The 18625-nt window shown below is 43.1% G+C and overlaps 1 protein-coding gene across 1 annotated transcript; it reads left to right on the top strand.

Annotated features, from left to right (window-relative positions):
- The first annotated feature begins 1248 nt into the window (after nt 1-1248).
- LOC115078786 (serum amyloid P-component-like) lies at nt 1249-9750 on the top strand. Its single transcript, XM_029581812.1, has 3 exons — nt 1249-1362; nt 3311-3377; nt 8715-9750. Exons 2-3 carry the CDS (start codon nt 3320-3322, stop codon nt 9332-9334), a joined length of 678 nt encoding a protein of 225 aa, XP_029437672.1. The 5' UTR covers nt 1249-1362; nt 3311-3319; the 3' UTR covers nt 9335-9750.
- Nucleotides 9751-18625: the final 8875 nt, after the last annotated feature.

Raw genomic sequence — 18625 nt, 5'->3', positions numbered from 1 at the left:
ATAGTTTTTTTAATGAGATGCATCTAAGGCAGGTCTGCGGTACCATCTTATGAGAAAGCTTTCAGGCAAGATAGGGGAAGAGGGATCTGGGGGTTGGATTACGTACAGGGACCTTTACAGCCAAGATGGTAGAGAACCAAAGAGGAAGAGAATAAACCTGGGCTTAAATAAGGAGCGATATGTCAGAAGCAGGTCGAGCTTCTCTGGCTGGCAGCTGGGATAGATCCTTAGCAGTGCGGTCAGGAATAACAGGGCCATTTTGTCTTTCTCTACCAGCATCTACTATGTTACTGTCTAAGGGCCGGAGATTGACTATAGACATTTTGAGGGTGGCTTTCAAACAACTGCACACGGTGGCATATACGTGCATATATGACCGCGAGCAGACCTAAACAAGTATTTTATAATCTGAGTCTATGATATATGCGCACTTTATAAAATACACGAATCTCTACCCCACAACATATGCGGGTATGTAGGCTTACGTAGGAGTACATGCAATGCACTGAAACCGTGTGTATCAATGTTTTGCACGTGCATACGTTTTCTACGTATTTTTTAAAATATAAGCTCGCACATTTTGTGCTTTATTTGTGTGAGTCCCAATTTACACGCCTATGTTGGCCAATTTAAAAGGGATGCACATAAATGAAATTAACTAGTGTGCCAGTTCAACCAGTTCTTTTCCAGGACACCGAGACCTTCTTGGTTTTTCCACCTGAACTCCCACCACAATTCATGCATTCCTCTCACCCCGTCACTACTTCTTAATAAACACGCTTAATATCACTTTCGTCGGATAATTAGCAGATATAAAAATAAACAAGTTGGCAAATGTATGCATGTGTCTTTAAAATATCGAATTACATGTGTCCCAGACCACCCCTTTTTTGCATGCATAGATGTGCACACAAAGGAGAAAATACATATATATTTTGGACCTTTATAAAAGACAGAATACAAGAGTAGAGGCTGTTGACGCGCATATATGTTAATTTTTACATGCATAACATTTGAAGATCTTGGAAAATCCGGTTCTGATTCTTGCATTTGCCAGCTGAGGGACATTCACCCATGCAGGAGATGCAGAAAGCACCCAGGTGGCCCCCGTCAGGTTTCCTTCAAACCTCTTATCTGATTTATCATTTTCCAAAGGTAGTACTAGCCAGGCAGATGTTTGCATGAAAGCTTAGGTCAACAGCTTGTGAAAATATTTCTGGAATATCTGTATTTGCTTTTCAGGAGTGGAGGGTCAGCAAAAGGATTGTCCACAGCTAAACCTATATAATAAGGGAGAGCGTTTTGTAGGCTGTGGAGAAGACTCCAAGCCCAGGCCTGAGACTGGAAGCCGCCCTTCCTCAGGTAAGCGCAGCCCGGCCATGCCCACCTCTGCCTCCTCGCCCTTCAGGCCAGGGATTCCACTCTCCTCCTCCAGAGCCCACCTCAGACTCCACTGCTTCACAAGAACTCTCTTTTTCCCCCTCTGTATTCTGTCTCCAGAAATTGATCAGATTCATCTGACAAGATTTATCTCTGGTAACACTTTGCTGCCTCGGATCTTGCAATCCATTGGATTCCAGAAACTGCACCATCCTCTGATTTAGCAGCGAGTCCATTAGTTTGCTCACCACAGAGGTCAGACTGACTGGACTGTAGTTCCCAGCCTCCTCCTTACTTCCACTTTTATGAAGAGGAACCACACGATCCCATCTCCAAGGAGTCTGAAAACTTGCTTAGATTTAAGCCCCCAAAACTAAGGCTCCTAAATTTAGATCTGCTATTCATTCACTCACATTTAGGCAATCCCCGACCAGCCCCTGCCCCATCCACTGTTTAGGTGCTGAGTGAAAACAGAGACTTACATTTAGGGGATGGTAAATGGATGTTTCTTGGAGAGGACTGTTACTAGCAGTGACTCGGGGATTGGTTCTTGGACGAGTTCTTTTCAACATTTTTGTGAGCGACATTGGAGAAGGATTGTAGGGAAAGGTTTGTCTGTTTGCCGATGATACCAAAATCTGTAACAGGGTGGACTGTCAGTATGGATGGGAAATATGAGGAAGGATCTAGCAAAGCTCGAGGAATGGTCTAAGGTTTGGCAGCTAAGATTTAATGCTAGAAAATGCAGAGTAATGCATTTAGGATGCAAAAACCCAAGGGAAAGGCGCAGTATTGGAGGTGAAATTCTTCTAAGCACAAAGGAAGAGCAGGATCTGGGGGTGATCCTATCTGATGATCTTAAGGTGGCCAGACAGATGGATAAAGTGATGGTAAGAGCCAGAAAGATGTTTGGATGCACAGGGAGAGGAATGGTCAGCAGATAAAGGGAGGTGATACTGCCCCTCTATAGGTCCCTGGTGAGACCTCACTGGGAATACTGTGCACAATTCTGGAGACCCCACCTTCAAAGGATATAAACAGGATGGAGTCTGTCCTGAGGGAGGCTACTAAAATGGGCAGTGGTCGTTATTCTAAAGCATATGGGGACTGACTCAAAGATCTACACATGTATAACCTAGAGGAAAGGTATGATAGCGGAGATATGCTCAAAGGTTTCCATACACAGGAGGTGAGCCTCTTTCAATGGAAAGGAGGCTCTAGAATGAGGGGGTAAGGAATTGAAGTTGAAAGGGGGTAGACTCAGGAAACATTTCTTTACAGAGAGGGTGGTGGACACATAGAACTGCCTCCCAGTGGAGGTGGTGGAGATAAAAACAGTATCTGAACCATGAAAGCACGGGATAAATACAGGGGATATCTAAGGAAGTGATGGGAGTTATAATGCTAAATTAATTGGACGGATGGGCAAACTAGAGGGACAATATGGTCTTTCTCTGCCGTCATGTTTCTATGTTTCAGCCCCAAATTTTGGCACCTAAGGTCGGATGAAATCTGACAACTTTAGATGCCTACAACCAAGGCTCCTAGGTCATGGGCTCAGCTTTCTGTGAAAATCGGATCCCTATGTACCTCACTATGAATAATTTCTATAACGCTTCTAGATACACTCAGCACTGTACAGACACATAAGAGAGACAGTTCCTGGTCCATGGAGCTTACAATCTAGTCAAGACACACAGACAACCCAAATAAGAGGATTCAGGAACTTTATTATGGAAAAATCAACAAAGCCATGAGCATAGAGAACTATGTACAATGGTAGGATGCAAGGGACAAGCTAAGTGACGTCTGGCAGGTAAGGAGGTGTTTTATTGAGGCACAAATAACATTAAAGAGAAGCATCCTAGGACGAGGTTTGAGATTCTGAACCTGCTCACCCTGTCACTAATCCTCTGCTTTCTTCCATCAGACAGTGACCATGAGGGGACTCTGCTACTTTCTGGTCCTTGTCGCTGTCCTCGGCAGCAGTGCTGAAGGTAAGTTTCCATCCCCTCTCCACGCCGAATATGCAGAATGTACTTGGGAGCAAGGATCTCACTTTACAACTCAGAGTTCTAGGTCAAAATGTGGCATGAAGGCTAAAGTGACCCTCCCTGGGGGCTGAGTCGCTGTGTAGAGATGAATGTTTTGGTGCTGAGTGTAGCTTTTTGTCTCATTTCTGCTCACTTTACTGGTTCAGTAATGTGATTATGCACTCAGTTACTGCAGGGAGAAACATATAGAAACATAGAAACATAGAAATGACGGCAGAAGAAGACCAAATGGCCCATCCAGTCTGCCCAGCAAGCTTCACACATTTTTTCTCTCATACTTATCTGTTTCTCTTAGCTCTTTGTTCTATTTCCCTTCCACCCCCACCTTTAATGTAGAGAGCAGTGATGGAGCTGCATCCAAGTGAAATATCTAGCTTGATTAGTTAGGGGTAGTAGCTGCCGCAATAAGCAAGCTACACCCATGCTTATTTGTTTTACCCAGACTATGTTAAACAGCCCTTATTGGTTGTTTTTCTTCTCCCCTGCCGTTGAAGCAGGGAGCTATGCTGGATATGCATGACGTATAAGTCTTCTCCCCTGCCGTTGAAGCAGAGAGCTATGCTGGATGTGCATCGAAAGTGAAGTATCAGGCACATTTGGTTTGGGGTAGTAACCGCCGTAACAAGCCAGCTACTCCCCGCTTTGTGAGTGCGAACCCTCTTTTCTTCTCCCCTGCCGTTGAAACAGAGAGCTCTGCTTGATGTGTGAAGTATCAGTTTTTCTTCTCCCCTGCCGTTGAATCAGAGAACTTTGCTGTATATGCATTGAAAGTGAAGTATCAGGCTTATTTGATTTGGGGTAGTAACCGCCGTAACAAGCCAGCTACTCCCCTCTTTGTGAGTGTGAATCCTTTTTTCCACATTTCCTCTTGCTGTTGAAGCTTAGAGCGATGTTGGAGTCACAGTAACCATGTGTATGTTTATTTAATAAGGGTATTGACTCCAGGCTGTAGCCATCATTCTGGCGAGTCACCCACTCTTCATTGGCAGCCTCTTGACTTTATGGATCCACAGTGTTTATCCCACGCCCCTTTGAAGTCCTTCACAGTTCTGGTCTTCACCACATGGCATACATGGCATACAAAATACAGGGCGTGTCATCTGCCCGACATCAAGACGCCTGTTATTTGTCTAAGGCTCTCTTAAGTCCCTGAAGCAGACAATGTATGTCCAAATACGGCCGATGTCGGGCAGACGGCCCCGACTCACATAGAAGGTTTTCACCAACAGGATGGACATTGGTGCACTATATCCAATAAGATAAGTACAGTATTGCCTAGCAAATGTGATAGAAGTGAGTCGGGTTGACAAGGAGAGCGGATATCGTGAAGAATTATATGTCAACACTGAAGCAAAGAAAAACTTTTAAATTAAAAAATTTGCAGAATTAAAAAAAAAGTTGAAAAAAATAACCAAAAAATTTTTCTTGAAAGTTTTCAAATTAAAAAAGGTATGCACTAGTTAAAAATGGTATAACCATACCGTGTTATTATACTCATAAGTGCTACCGCACATTAGAACATATTTTATCCACGCAGTAGTTGTTTGTTTATGATATTTGTTGGTGGGGGGAAACTTGTTAAGGTCTTGTAGTTTGTGGTTACTTATTATAGGCCTGATATTAAAAGTGTGTTCAGCTAAGTTAGACCATAGAGCTGTCTAAGTTAACTGGATATAACTTATCCAGCTAAGTAGCGAGATATACCTGGCTATTCAGCGGCATAGCCATGCTGCTGAATATTCTTTGTACCTTAGCCAGATAAGTAGCGCTAAATATCGAGCCCTAAGTAACTTTGGTGGAATAACTTTAGCTACCTTATTTGAGGACTGTTTTACAGCACAACCAGAGTTAGCTGTATAAGTTATCTGGCAAAAATCTGAATATTGGCGCAACTTAATTTCACTCCAAAATGCTCCCAGATGTTTTCCACGTTATTCAGCTAAGTTTTAGCCAGCTAACTACTTAGCTGGATAACTCAAAGGAGGTGAGCCAGAGGGGATTTTCAAATCCCGCCATTTGTCCAGATAAGTCTGAAATTAGTCGGATAAATGGTTCTGAATATCGGGCCCTTGGCATCTCCGTCCAGTGCATCACTAAAATCCTTCATCACAGCTGGCACAAACTGATTTACCAGAAGAGTGGTACACTCTTATACAAAATAACAAATAACATGGCCTGAAAATATCAAAAACGTTCTTTGCTAAATCTCTTCAGTATGAATTAAACACGTAAAGGAAGTATTGCAGAGCAATTCCTATGAGTTGCTTATTTCTGCCACCTTTTGGCCACTCCTGGTACTGCAGCCCATAAAAGTGATTTTTTTTTCGCCTTCTGTTTTCGGCTATATCCAGATGTTTTCTGCACAGCATTCTAATGTCTAACTTTTATACGGCTCTACCTACATGAAAATCTGGTTGCTTTGTTGAATAGTTCAGGGCATAATCTGTGCACAAACCGACAAAGAATACATAAGCAATTAGATTTAAAAAGTGCTGCAAAGTGAAGGGGATACCCCAAATAATAGGAATTATCTGAGTTCTCCTGAGTTTCCCTGTTGTAATCACAGGGCCCCTTCCTTGATTCATTTCTTTTTATCTTTTGCTTTGCACAAATCACACTTAGGTGCTTCCTGGTGATCTGACTTGACAGCACTGCGTGTTTGGCGCAGCCTCTGGGGTTCTGGCAGATTTCAGACATCTTCTGCTACTGCTCTGACCTCAAACTGCAAGACAAGTGCAGGAAATATTTGCGGTTTGATATCAGAACCGCCATGGAAGATGTCTGGAATATGCCGGAACCTCTGAGGCTGCAGTTATAAAAAACAAAGAGCTGGGTCACATCAGATCACAGGAAAGTACTAAAGAACATTTTATTTTTTTATTTTATTTGTAAAATGAATGATACATTTAATAAAGATGCACCAAGTGTGGGGCCCTGTGATTACAACTGGGGAACTCAGGAAAATTCAGTGATAATTCCTATTATAGGGGTATCCCCTTCATGTTTTTGACTCATATTCAGCGCTTGTTTTAAAATATTTGGGAGGGTATTTTGTTTACTTTGCGCAAACGGCAGCGCTTAGTAAATCTCACGCTAGTGCTGGTGAGGAGTGTGCGTTGCTGGCTGCATGGACGCGTGCTCCTCACTCCCCGGCCCTCCTTCTTCCCTGAGGCAGTAACCACGAATGTGAGGGCTGAACTCGCTCTCCACCCCCAAAACACCCAATGCAGGAGTCTGAGCCCCCAGATACCCCTTACCCTAGGAAGAGTACTGCAGGTATCCGGGGCAGGAGCAATCCCCCGCTGTGCCCGTCCCGCTGGCGACTAAATTCAAAATGGTGCCAGTTGCCCCGAGGCGTTCCTTTGCCCGGCAGAATTTGGTACCGGAGGGGCAGGAGCAACTGGGAATCTCTTCTGCCCTGTAGACCTTAAGGAATGGGGGATCTGGGAGCTCAGAGCCCCCTCTTGATGCTCGGGAGAGGGGGGGGGACCTTGGGAGGGAGGGAGCAGGGATTGACTCCAGGGGGGAGTGATTGGGGGATGTCATGGTGAGGGGGCGGTGGAAGGTGGAATTACTGCCCCAGTATTGATGGAGGGCAGGCACGTTATCCTTCCAATGATCTCCGTTTCTCACAATCTTGCACTGATTTGCTTGCTTTTTCCCACTTTGGGGCTTTCTTATTGCCTTTCCGCTGATGATATTAATTTTTTTTTCCAATCATCAGCAGGGCTCATCCACCGCCCAATTCATCACACTCTGTTTATCCTCTATTAACTCATGGCCGTCCCACAATAAGGTCTATCTCAATGTGTCAGAAACTGGGATTATGATACTAGGTAACACTGCCTTTCCAGATACACCTACCACATTTATTTCTGGCAACACTACCATTCAAATTTCTCGTGCTGCTAGGAACCTGGACATTTCTTTTAACCCTGAACTTGACATGAAATCACATATCACGTCGGTTCTACAAACGTCCTATTACAAGCTCCATCTTCTCAAACACATCAAACCTCTGTTAGAACCAAACGATTTTCAGACCGTTCTTCAATCATTGGTGCTTACAGGAACTGATTACTGCAATTGATTCAAAATTCAGCAGCCCAGTTACTCGCGAGCACAAAGCTACACGACCATCTTACTCCCATTCCGTACTCTCTGCATTGGTTACCATCCAATGGAGGATAACATATAAGATCTTGTCCACAGTACACAACCTGATCCACAATGTTAACAGTCCATGGCTAAGATCAATTCTGAATTTATATGTCCCTTCAGGAGCCCTAAGGTCAAGAAACCCACATTTGATTGACGCACCCTCACCCAGACTCACCAGATTTTCAATCACCCGCGATTGCACCTTTTCTATTGCAGGCGCAACGATCTCGAACGCTGTTCTGTATCTATTATCAGATCTATATCCAGTGCTGAGGATTTCCAGAAAGCTTGGAAAGTTATTTATTCAGCCTAGCATACCAAGACCTGACCTTGTCCCAATGCCTCTCCCAGAATACTTTGGCTCTCCCAGACACATGCTTCAGCTCAGCCTTACGATTTAGGCCTTATTGATCCTTTTTTGGATTTTTGTTTTGCATTTTTATCTGTACCTTATTGTTTTTCTTTTATCGGGAATGTTTTCATATTCTAACCTGCCCGAAGTTTGCGGGCAACAAGCCCTTTTAAATCAATCGATCAATCAATCAATCAATCTGAATGAGGTTCATCACAATCTGTGCTAAGCCTCTTACATCTTTTCCACACATTCTGATAAATTATTTTAAGTTTTATCAGTGACTCTTGTGCAAATGTTACCAAGAATACACGCTAACATTTGTAATGTAGATTAAGTGCCAAATTTAGCCAGCACGTGTAGAACATTAGAGCTAAAGGCTATAGGAGTCCCATAGTTGATTGTGCTCCCTGGATTGCCCAGAATTTGAGCAATTAAGTTTAGCTGCCTAAGTAATGATACATTTTCAAACGGGCTGATCCAGCCCCTTTGGACTGCAGTGGTTAGGTGACTGCCTTGCTCTGAAAATCCACCCCATGGTGCATCTGTTTTACAGATAATTTTTAGACTTTGCCATCACTCCTCAGAATGGGTGGGAAGAGGGGGTAATTGTGAATGGAGAGGAAGTAGCCCTCCAGGAAAGAACTGCTGTGCATTGAGGGGGAGTGATGAGGTAGAGAGGAGAGAAAGTGGCCCTCGTGGAATGGGAGGTTCTGTACAGGAGGGGGGTTACCTTGCTCTCATCTCTGTGTCTTCTTTTCCCACAGACATGGAGGAGAACGTGTTCATTTTCCCTAAAAAGTCCTCCAGCAACTATGTGATTCTGAGACCAAAGGCGACAGCTTCACTCTCTAGCTTCACAGTCTGTCTCCGCTACCGTACGGAACTGACCCGCACTTACTCTCTGTTCTCTCTTGCCACCTCAAAAAGTTATAATGATATTCTTATTTACAAAAATGCTGCTAGAGATTACTCGGTGTCCGTGGGGGATGAAGAATTGACATTCAGAGCCCCAGATGACACCATGAGCTGGACGCACACCTGTACCAGCTGGGACTCTTCTACTGGAGTGGTGACGCTGTGGATCAATGGGAAACCTCTACCTAGAAAAGCCATGAAGAAAGGCTACTCTGTGAATGCACAACCATCGATCATACTGGGGCAAGACCAGGATTCCTACGGGGGAGGTTTTGATGCAACTGAGTCATTTATAGGTGAAATAACTGATGTCAACATGTGGGACTCTGTGTTGTCACCCAGTGATGTACAGCTGGCTCTGGCCAATGTTAATTGGCTCAATGGGAACGTCATCAGTTGGAGGTCAATGTGGTACGAGATCAAAGGCGATGTCATCATCCAGCCCAAGTTGCAGCCCAGCAGTTACTGACAGTGAGATAGCACATACCCAGAAAGCAAGCTGAATAGCAGACATGAACAACAGTCAGGGGTGGAAAGGCATAGAATGGAGGTCTCAGAGCACAGCTGTATTCTTTAAATCTCGCTTGCTGTCATACTCCGATCAAAAATGTGGTTGATTTGTCAACTTCCTGAGTAACTGGCTTGTAACTTCCACTCTCACTAGCTCATAAATTTGACTGAGCTAAAGTGAGGAGGAAGTGATGACACAGGCACACAGGAAGTTGGGTAGAGAAGATGGCTGCTCCCATGAGCACCCTGCTGGGATTGTGTTTCTATCAGGGTATAACAGCTACTAAGATTTAGCAAACAAAAGTGGACCTTCCTCCTGTGCCCCCTGGTATTCTGACCTGCGACCACTGCACAGAAATTGGAATGGTCTTCTCTGTCGATGGGCCATGTAGAAATGTTCCAAATTTCATGGAGAAATGAATGCAAATATAAATATTCAGGAGTCTGAAGCCCTTCCCAGACTGGAGATGCGTCTTGGGGAATTGTGTGTGGAGGGGCTGGGTTAGCAGATCCCAGGCTCTGATTGCTGGGCTGTTTGCTGATATAATGGGGTACGTGGGGTGATGTCTGAGATTTACTTTTCTCTTTCTGTTAATAAGTACAACGTAGCGTGGATACTGATTCTGGGGAGTTTTCTCATCGGTTTCTTCAATAGATATAAATGTGTATTATCTGGTGATCTCTTACTGTACTTCAGCCTGTTCCTTTGCAGATCGTAGCTGCTAAGTTGTACTACACTGAACTGATCTGGTGCTATTCTTACCAATCCAATAAAAGATGCAGCATAATAAAAAAACAGTTTGTGTGCGAGGTGCGGGTCTGTAGCAGGAAGCGGGAAGTAACCCAAGGAGTTTTCAAAGGCGCAAGTGAAGTGTGGACGGAAGAGTTGGACGCCTGCTGTTGGACGTTTAAGAAGGGGAGCGGGTTAGAGGCGCAGCCTGACACTGAACGGCTGAGCTCATCCTCCGCGCACCGTCAGATGCCTAAACATGCGCTGTGTATTTAATCATGGACCGGGCAGCCCACTAAGCTGCAACCATACAGAACCCCTTGAACTGTGTGAGAACGTAAAGAGCGCGTTTATGAAAAGAAAGGGGTTTTTGGTTAATTGTGTTAGTGTACTACATTTTCTCCAGTACTGGGGGTTTGAGTTACACTTGCTCTGGGGTGTGTGTGTGTGTGTTAGTCTTGCATTGGCATCGGGAGAGGGAATGCAGTTTACAATTACTCTGAGGAGTGCGTGTGTGTCTGTGTATGCACAGGTGAATGTAAGCCCCGGGTCTTTCTCCCACTCTCTCCTGCACCCTTCTCCACGTTGCCAGGCTCATCTCTCCCCACTCCCCCTCTAAGGCTCTCCTTACTCCCCTTCTGCTCTGTCCCCTCCCTTCCTCCTTCTGTTCTACTGTCCTCATACTCTTGCCCCTCTGTACCCTCCCCTGCTCCTGCACAGCAGTTGGCATCTGGCAGAGCAGTCAGGAGCCTAAGGGGAGGCAACAGGGCGAGCTGCACGTGCGTGACTCCTATTTTAGCTCTCTTGGTGGGGGAGCAGGCTCTGGTGAACCCCACCAGCTCCAGTGCGCTGGCTGCTGTCATGCTCATGTTCTGGGTTTCTTGCCTAGCTCCTTCCTGTCTGTAGTGTCAGTGGAACGGATGGACAGACAGATGGTAAAACTAGAAAGATAAGCACTATTTTAATTTTACAAAATGTGCTAAATATCCCAAAGAGCGAGGGAGCCAGGACAAACCCCCTGCTTCTCTCCGCTCTTCACTTTGCTCCTGTCAGAAGTTGACCCATCACAGTGAACCGAGCCCTGCATGGAGTATGAGAAGATTTCATAGTGAGCAGTACCGGGAGGGAATCTGGTCTTTACCAGAACCAGGAGCAATGCTGCTCTGCTGACAGTGGGCTGAGCTTTCAGTCAATTGACAAATGCTATGTACAACCATTTCTTTATTGGTAGCTCTGTAATGGGGGTAAAAGCCCCGGGTGCTGGGCTCTTATTAGTCGTGATCACTCACTCACTGCTAGGGTGGTCAGCATACACAATTGTACACCCCTCCGACCTTGAGGCCCAGGGGGGAAGAGTGTGAGGACCAAGAGGCAGGGAAGAGGCTGCCGTCAGTAACTGACCCACCATCCTCTCATCACTTGGGATCCAAGCATTCCCCCCACTCACTTTATTTTATAACGTCTCATTAATAAGTTCAACCATCCTCTCAAACACATCAGCCCCAGCCTCTTTCATGCTCTCTTGTCGCAACGAAACCCTCTCTTAATGCATATACACCCCCCCTTCCAAAGCCTCCTCTCTGATTCGCATGCATATCCTCATCCAGCAGGGTTTCCTCTCTCCCTCTCACCAGCTCTCTCTCCCTCCCCCTTCCAAATTTCCCCCCTACAAACAGCCCGAGGTTGGAGTCAGGGTTGGGGGAGAAGCAATAGTTACAGTGTGCAGCACTTCTCACCCAAATGACAGGACACAAGATAGAAAGATCCTCCACTTTTTGAAGAGGCTTACAACATCAAATCCAAGGAGCACTTAATTAAGAATCAGATTCTAGCTCTTAATGAAATCCTCATTATCTGTAAACATCGTGGGTTCTTTCATAATTCTAAGACCACCTAAAATCCTTTTCACCCTACAGTGTTCCAAAATGAAGCTCTGTCCTAATTAACCGTTGTTGTGTCAACTCTACCCATTGATCTACATCATCCACGATGACGGTAACTTTCAATCCAGCTCGCGAGCGCAAGTTTTGTCGGTCCGCACCCAGGGACGCCTGTTTTACAACATAAATGCGTATATGAGCGCATGATAGCCTGGTCGTGCACACAAGCGCACCGAATTTCAAGTGGACGCAGACCCAGGCATGCAAAAGCTGTGTCTACCGTTTAATTCTGGGGAAATTTTAAAAGGGGCACATGCCAACGCCTTTGCCAGTTTTACCAATTCCTCCCCAGTTCACCCAGTTAATAGTTAGGCCCTCTAACCCCCCCCCCCCTCTGTTTTGAAAGCTTGCACACCCCCCAATTACCCCAGACCCCTTACATCCCTTGGAAATGGCTCATTAGTTGTTTTTTTTTACTTACACGTCATCCATAGCAGAAGGAAAGTTACGTGGCAGGGAACCTCAGCATGCGTCAGATCCATGTAAATATTTACGTGCAAATTTCAGACTCAAGTCTTGAAATGCCCATGTACCACCCCTTTTGGAGACATTCCGAGTTGTGCGCGCTGCGGGAGACACGTGCTTATCTGGACGGCTTTTAAAATCCACTTGGTGTGCGCTAGCCCAATATATTCACTCATCCCCTAATTGATGCATGCATCAGGCTTTTACAATTCACCTTAATGTGAGTTTCTTCAAAAGTGGGAGATCGTGTAAAAATCCGACAAATGGTTGTCATCATAACTAAAGAACATTGTCCCAAGGCAGAAAAGACATTGCACCTCAATAGAAACCAGGAAACACAAAAAGAGAGGTAAATAAATACATAGGAAAATACACAAATCCATAGGAAAACAACAAGAGTGGTACACAAAAAGGTAATAAATGGATAATAAATTATATAAATAAATATTTTTAAAAACGTGTGATAAAATATTACACATTTAATATGAGGGCAGCTATTTGTTGGTTCTTTTACAAGATCTTAGATCTTGGATTTGATGATTCTTCTGATAGATACATCCAAGAAAAAAGTGGACCAATTAAGAATGAAATTACACATATTACCAAGATTATTAATGGGAATTATAGGAGTTGTGAGACCCTCACTGAGGATTTTAGTAAGAAAATGGAAGATTTTATTAAAGAAATCAAGAACTATAAATATGAAAAATTTAAGTGATTACAAGAAAGGCTCGATGTACCCTTGGGTCAGGAATAAAATGAGACCTCATAATAAGATACTTTCTTTTGCTGTGCTAGATGAACAGGAAGTAGAAGTGGAGAGAAGCAGGAAGAGAGTAAGGAAAAACATAGGACCCGCATCTTCATCTACAACCATTATCAATAGAGACACCATCACCATCTAGGTCACACTCTGTAGCGAATAAGCCCCCTTTTTTTTTTTTTTTTTTTTTTTTTAGAGGAGATGGACGTAGGGAGGCAGATAAGAGGGAGAATGAATGCAAGGTATCAAAGCATGCCGATGAGAGGGAGAGGATGATACATAGGACACACGTATCAATGGGGCCACCAATTTTGAATTTATCAAATGTTGCAATAATTCCAGTAGAAGAGGCGGTTTTACAAAAAAGTCTTTTCTTTGTCCCTACTAGTAAATATAATGCTCTCCAGATGCATATTAATTTGTTTATATTTACTCGTAAACTCGGGGTACAGCATTTTTTTGAAAAAGAAACTGCAAGGCATGTGGATTTTTCTCTGGTCAAGAAGATTTCTAAGTGGATACCTTCTGGGCCTATCAGTCCATTGATACATACATTTCAGATCCTTGATCTCAAAGTTATAAAGGAATTGGAGAGGAAGAAAAATGACTAAAGAAGAAAGAACAGCAATATGCTCACCCAAAGAGAAGGAAACCATGGTCAATCAGCCTGCAGACAAGGGGGCTGCTATTGTTATTCTCAATAGAGCAGATTATGTGAAAGACACTGATAGGCAGTTATGAGTCAGTTACGAGTCAGTTACGAGTCACTCCATGCTCATAACTGTAAGATGTCAGTCCGCGCACAGGCGCGACACCATCCGAAGGAGCCTGGCATGGGAAAACATGCAAAGCCTCTAGAAGTGTGCCTGGGCCCCTGAGCATGTGTTATATCACAGATGCAGACTGAAGGGACCCTGTGTGGATCTGTGATATAACACATGCCATGGCCCCAGGCAAGTTCTAGAGGCTTTGGCATGTTTCCCCATGCCAGGCTCCATCGGATGGTGTCACCGCTGTGCGCGGACTGACATCTTGCTGTCCTTGGAGAACACCCATTACAGATAAACAACTCTGCTTTACTGATATGCCACCTTCTCCTTACATTAAGCAGATGGCTTCCATTTTAAATGCATTGTCATCTACATTGGAAAGCCAGTCTATTATCTTTTTAGATTCGAGAAAACATGTCACAACCTCAGTCTCATGATTCGCCCTCATCTAAAAGAGAACACCAGCAGAGCCTCCACTAATGCTTTCTGGATACTGTCAGATCCCTTCCCACAACCTCCTAGGAGTATATCACCTCCTGAGGCCATGGGATAGCCTGTTTTTGTACAAAAAAATAGCCAAAAAAATTTGATTTGCCTCTGTTCCAAGAGGCGGAACCTAGAGAGTTTGTTGAGCCTCTGAAGCAGGTTACAGTAGTACCAATGTATAGACTACAACAAGAACTTCAGAGAAAAATGTGGCAGATGCCTTTGTCAACATTCCACGTCTGAAAGAAGCTGAATATCAAGTATAAGGTTCAATAGTGGTAGAATCAACCTAGAAAAAGGCAAAAAGATCTAAAACTTACTCACTTCTGGTGAAAGACCTTGCCTCACTGGATAACACAGCAAAAAAACCAAACCAAAAACTAAAACATTTTCCACTCAGCTATATTAAATTCTAGATATATATTCCTATTTACAGAAACTGCAGGATATGACTCAAGAACTTCCAACAGATGTCAATCAATGTTGCATATCAGTTGTCCACATGGCAGAAGAATGCAGTAAGTATCAAATCAATCTATAAGGCTTATAACACCTCTTCCAGGAATTCAGCCGTGGCCTATGGAGCCAGAAGATTAGTTTGACTTAGAACCTCTGGGTTCTGTGGTGATGTCCATGAAAAACTGGCTGATGTGCCATATACAGGGGAGAATTTCTTTGGAGAAAAGGTGAAGAAGCGGTAGGATCTGTGCTACTTTCCTGACAAAGTCAGGGGAAATGAAAAAACAGCCCTGGATGAGGATAAGAACATAAGAACATGCCATACTGGGTCAGACCAAGGGTCCATCAAGCCCAGCATCCTGTTTCCAACAGTGGCCAATCCAGGCCATAAGAACCTGGCAAGTACCCAAAACTAAGTCTATTCCATGTTACCGTTGCTAGTAATAGCAGTGGCTATTTTCTAAGTCAATTAATAGCAGGTAATGGACTTCTCCTCCATGAACTTATCCAATCCTTTTTTAAACACAGCTACACTAACTGCACTAACCACATTCTCTGGCAACAAATTCCAGAGTTTAATTGTGCGTTGAGTAAAAAAGAACTTTCTCCGATTAGTTTTAAATGTGCCACATGCTAGCTTCATGGAGTGCCCCCTAGTCTCTCTATTATCCGAAAGAGTAAATAACTGATTCACATCTACCCGTTCTAGACCTCTCATGATTTTAAACACTTCCATCATATCCCCCCTCAGCCGTCTCTTCTCCAAGCTGAAAAGTCCTAACCTCTTTAGTCTTTCCTCACAGGGGAGCTGTTCCATCCCCTTTATCATTTTGGTCGCCCTTCTCTGTACCTTCTCCATTGCAATTATATCTTTTTTGAGATGCGGCGACCAGAATTGTACACAGTATTCAAGGTGCGGTCTCACCATGGAGCGATACAGAGGCATTATGATATTTTCCGTTTTATTCACCATTCCCTTTCTAATAATTCCCAACATTCTGTTTGCTTTTTTGACTGCCGCAGCACACTGAACCGACGATTTCAATGTGTTATCCACTATGACTCCCAGATCTCTTTCTTGGGTTGTAGCACCTAATATGGAACCTAACATTGTGTAACTATAGCATGGGTTATTTTTCCCTATATGCATCACCTTGCACTTATCCACATTAAATTTCATCTGCCATTTTGATGCCCAATTTTCCAGTCTTACAAGGTCTTCCTGCAATTTATCACAATCTGCTTGTGATTTAACTACTCTGAACAATTTTGTATCATCTGCAAATTTGATTACCTCACTTGTCGTATTTCTTTCCAGATCATTTATAAATATATTGAACAGTAAGGGTCCCAATACAGATCCCTGAGGCACTCCACTGTTGAAGAATATGTCTGATTAAGATAACCAAGAATACCCAGACTCCTCTGCTGTACTGGCCTGTCAGAGGTGAATGAACTTTGAGAGACTTTCTGACTATCACAGATTCAAAGGATGCAGAAGATTTTGGGAAACTGGTAAACCCTGCAAAGCCTATAATTATAGGCCAGGAAGGCATCAATGACAGTATTTGCTTTACAATGCAGAGAAACTGAGTCCAGGATGCAAGCTTTTATCTTGCAGATGCAACAGAAACCAATTTGAATGAATCCTGGTGCCAAGCTCTATTCAAGACCCAGACTGTGAGGTGTTTACAATAAACAAAGAAGAACAACAGAAGACAAGAAGAGAATACTTGCATCAAAAGCCAGCATGATACAGGAACTTGTTTACAGTGGGAGGAGAAACAGGGTTAGAAGAATTCTTAGTTGAGGGAGGTCCTCACAAGCATTTCCTATACAGGATAGATTGTCATGACAAACAGTATCATGTGTTTGTGGGCGGTTACACTTTTCTGGAAGCTTCGAGAATGTTGTATTTTGATTATATAGTCAGAGCATGGCAGAGCTTCACGGAGATGCTAGTTGGTATAGATAGAGGGCATAGAGCATCTCCCAGAACACTTGTCTTTGCCTCATTTTAAAAAAAAGCCAAAATAAACTAAATTTTAAAACTCTTGCTGAATTGCAGTGTTCTTGTGCCCTAAGCTATGTGTCCCAAAATTAGACATTTTGGCACCCCAGATGGGACTTTAATAGCTGTTGTTATTATAATTATTAATTATTAATAAGCTGTAGTATTACTTTTGGCGGACGAAAGTATACTAGGTTCTTGAAGGGTAAAAATTTGGCTTGCCGTTCAAAGATTGAGTTACCCAGGTAGACTGGAGGTTATCCCGGAGAATTATGAGTTCAGAGCAGATGTGGAATGAAGTTGGATCCATTTTGTGAGTATGTAACAAGAAAAAAAAAAAAAAAGGAAAAATCTGTAAGTAGCAATGTTTTTATTTTATTTGTTGTACAGTGTATATAGCTTGTGTGTTATATCAGGTTTAGAATACTTTTTGCAAAATGTTCTTTAATATATGTTAGGGAGACAGGACATGAGTTGATGATTTGATTAAAATCAGATTGAACAGTTGAAAAAAAAACAGAGGGGTAGCCAGCACTAGTCAGTCTGGGGTCTTTTGTTCTCAGACCGCATGGCTTGCGCTCAAGCACTTTCACTTTCACTTTACATCTGGGGAGCGGCTGAGTAGAGCAGTTGTAAGTGTGTAGATTCAGAAGGAGAAAGAGGGAATAAGATACAATTGGTAAGTTGAAAGTTTTATAATTAGTATGATAAGGTGTTTTTCGTTAGTGGATTTTTACCAAAGTTTAGTTGTTAAACAAAAACAAATGCGGTGCTTTTAAAACTAGAAACTGCATGGCTGGATATTATAGTTTACAGCTGTCTGTGATCAGAGGTACATAAATGCCTCCAGTTTATTTTAGTCTATGAGATTTATTGTTATCAGTTCATATTTAAGTTGCTTTGGAGTTAATGCGTGATTGCTGTTAGGGTAGCATTAACCAGAGAATGAAGTTTTCAGTTTTTTGGTGTTTTGCTTCTCCCCCTCCCCCTTAAGGTACAGGGCTGAATGATGTAACCATGGGTGGCCACAAGGACTCTTATGTTCACTGTAAACGTAGAAAAAGAATAACCAGCCCAGCAAGCTTCTTAGTTTTTGGTTTTATTTCCTACCATTAATGCAGAGATGCTCATATTTGCATCTAAGTTTTTAGAATTGTGTGATTACCGAGAGTTATTGTGCATTGTGTTTCATTTCATTTGGTAAGAACGAAAGCATGAACTTGTGTTTATTTAAAGCCATTCATACTTAGATTTGATTTATCATTGGAGAGGGATGTATGGTTTTTTCTTTGGTCAGGGGTATAGGCAGAGAGATAGAAAGGAAAACAATCTATAGATATACTACAAGAGAGCGACTCCATTTTAATGAAATGATCTGTTTATGGGTTTTATCACTTAACAAACCTATTCATTGAGTGTAATAGTTGTTTGGCGGGAGAGGAGGTGAACCCCCCCTTAGGAATGTGTTTGAGAAGAAAAAACAAAAAAAAAAAACAAACACCTGGGAGTGAGTCACTTTTAAAATGGATTTTACAGTTCTGCTGAGAGGTTTGAGGTTTAAGTATGTTATAGGACAAAGTGCAAAGGTGATAGAAGAGGGACTAATGAATTGATCTGTTTAATGTG

Source organism: Rhinatrema bivittatum, chromosome 16 (genome assembly GCF_901001135.1).
Source record: "Rhinatrema bivittatum chromosome 16, aRhiBiv1.1, whole genome shotgun sequence".
In the NCBI taxonomy this organism is placed as follows: Eukaryota; Metazoa; Chordata; class Amphibia; order Gymnophiona; family Rhinatrematidae; genus Rhinatrema; species Rhinatrema bivittatum.
Note: the sequence above shows the minus strand (reverse complement) of the source record. Positions and strands in the feature narration are given on the sequence as shown.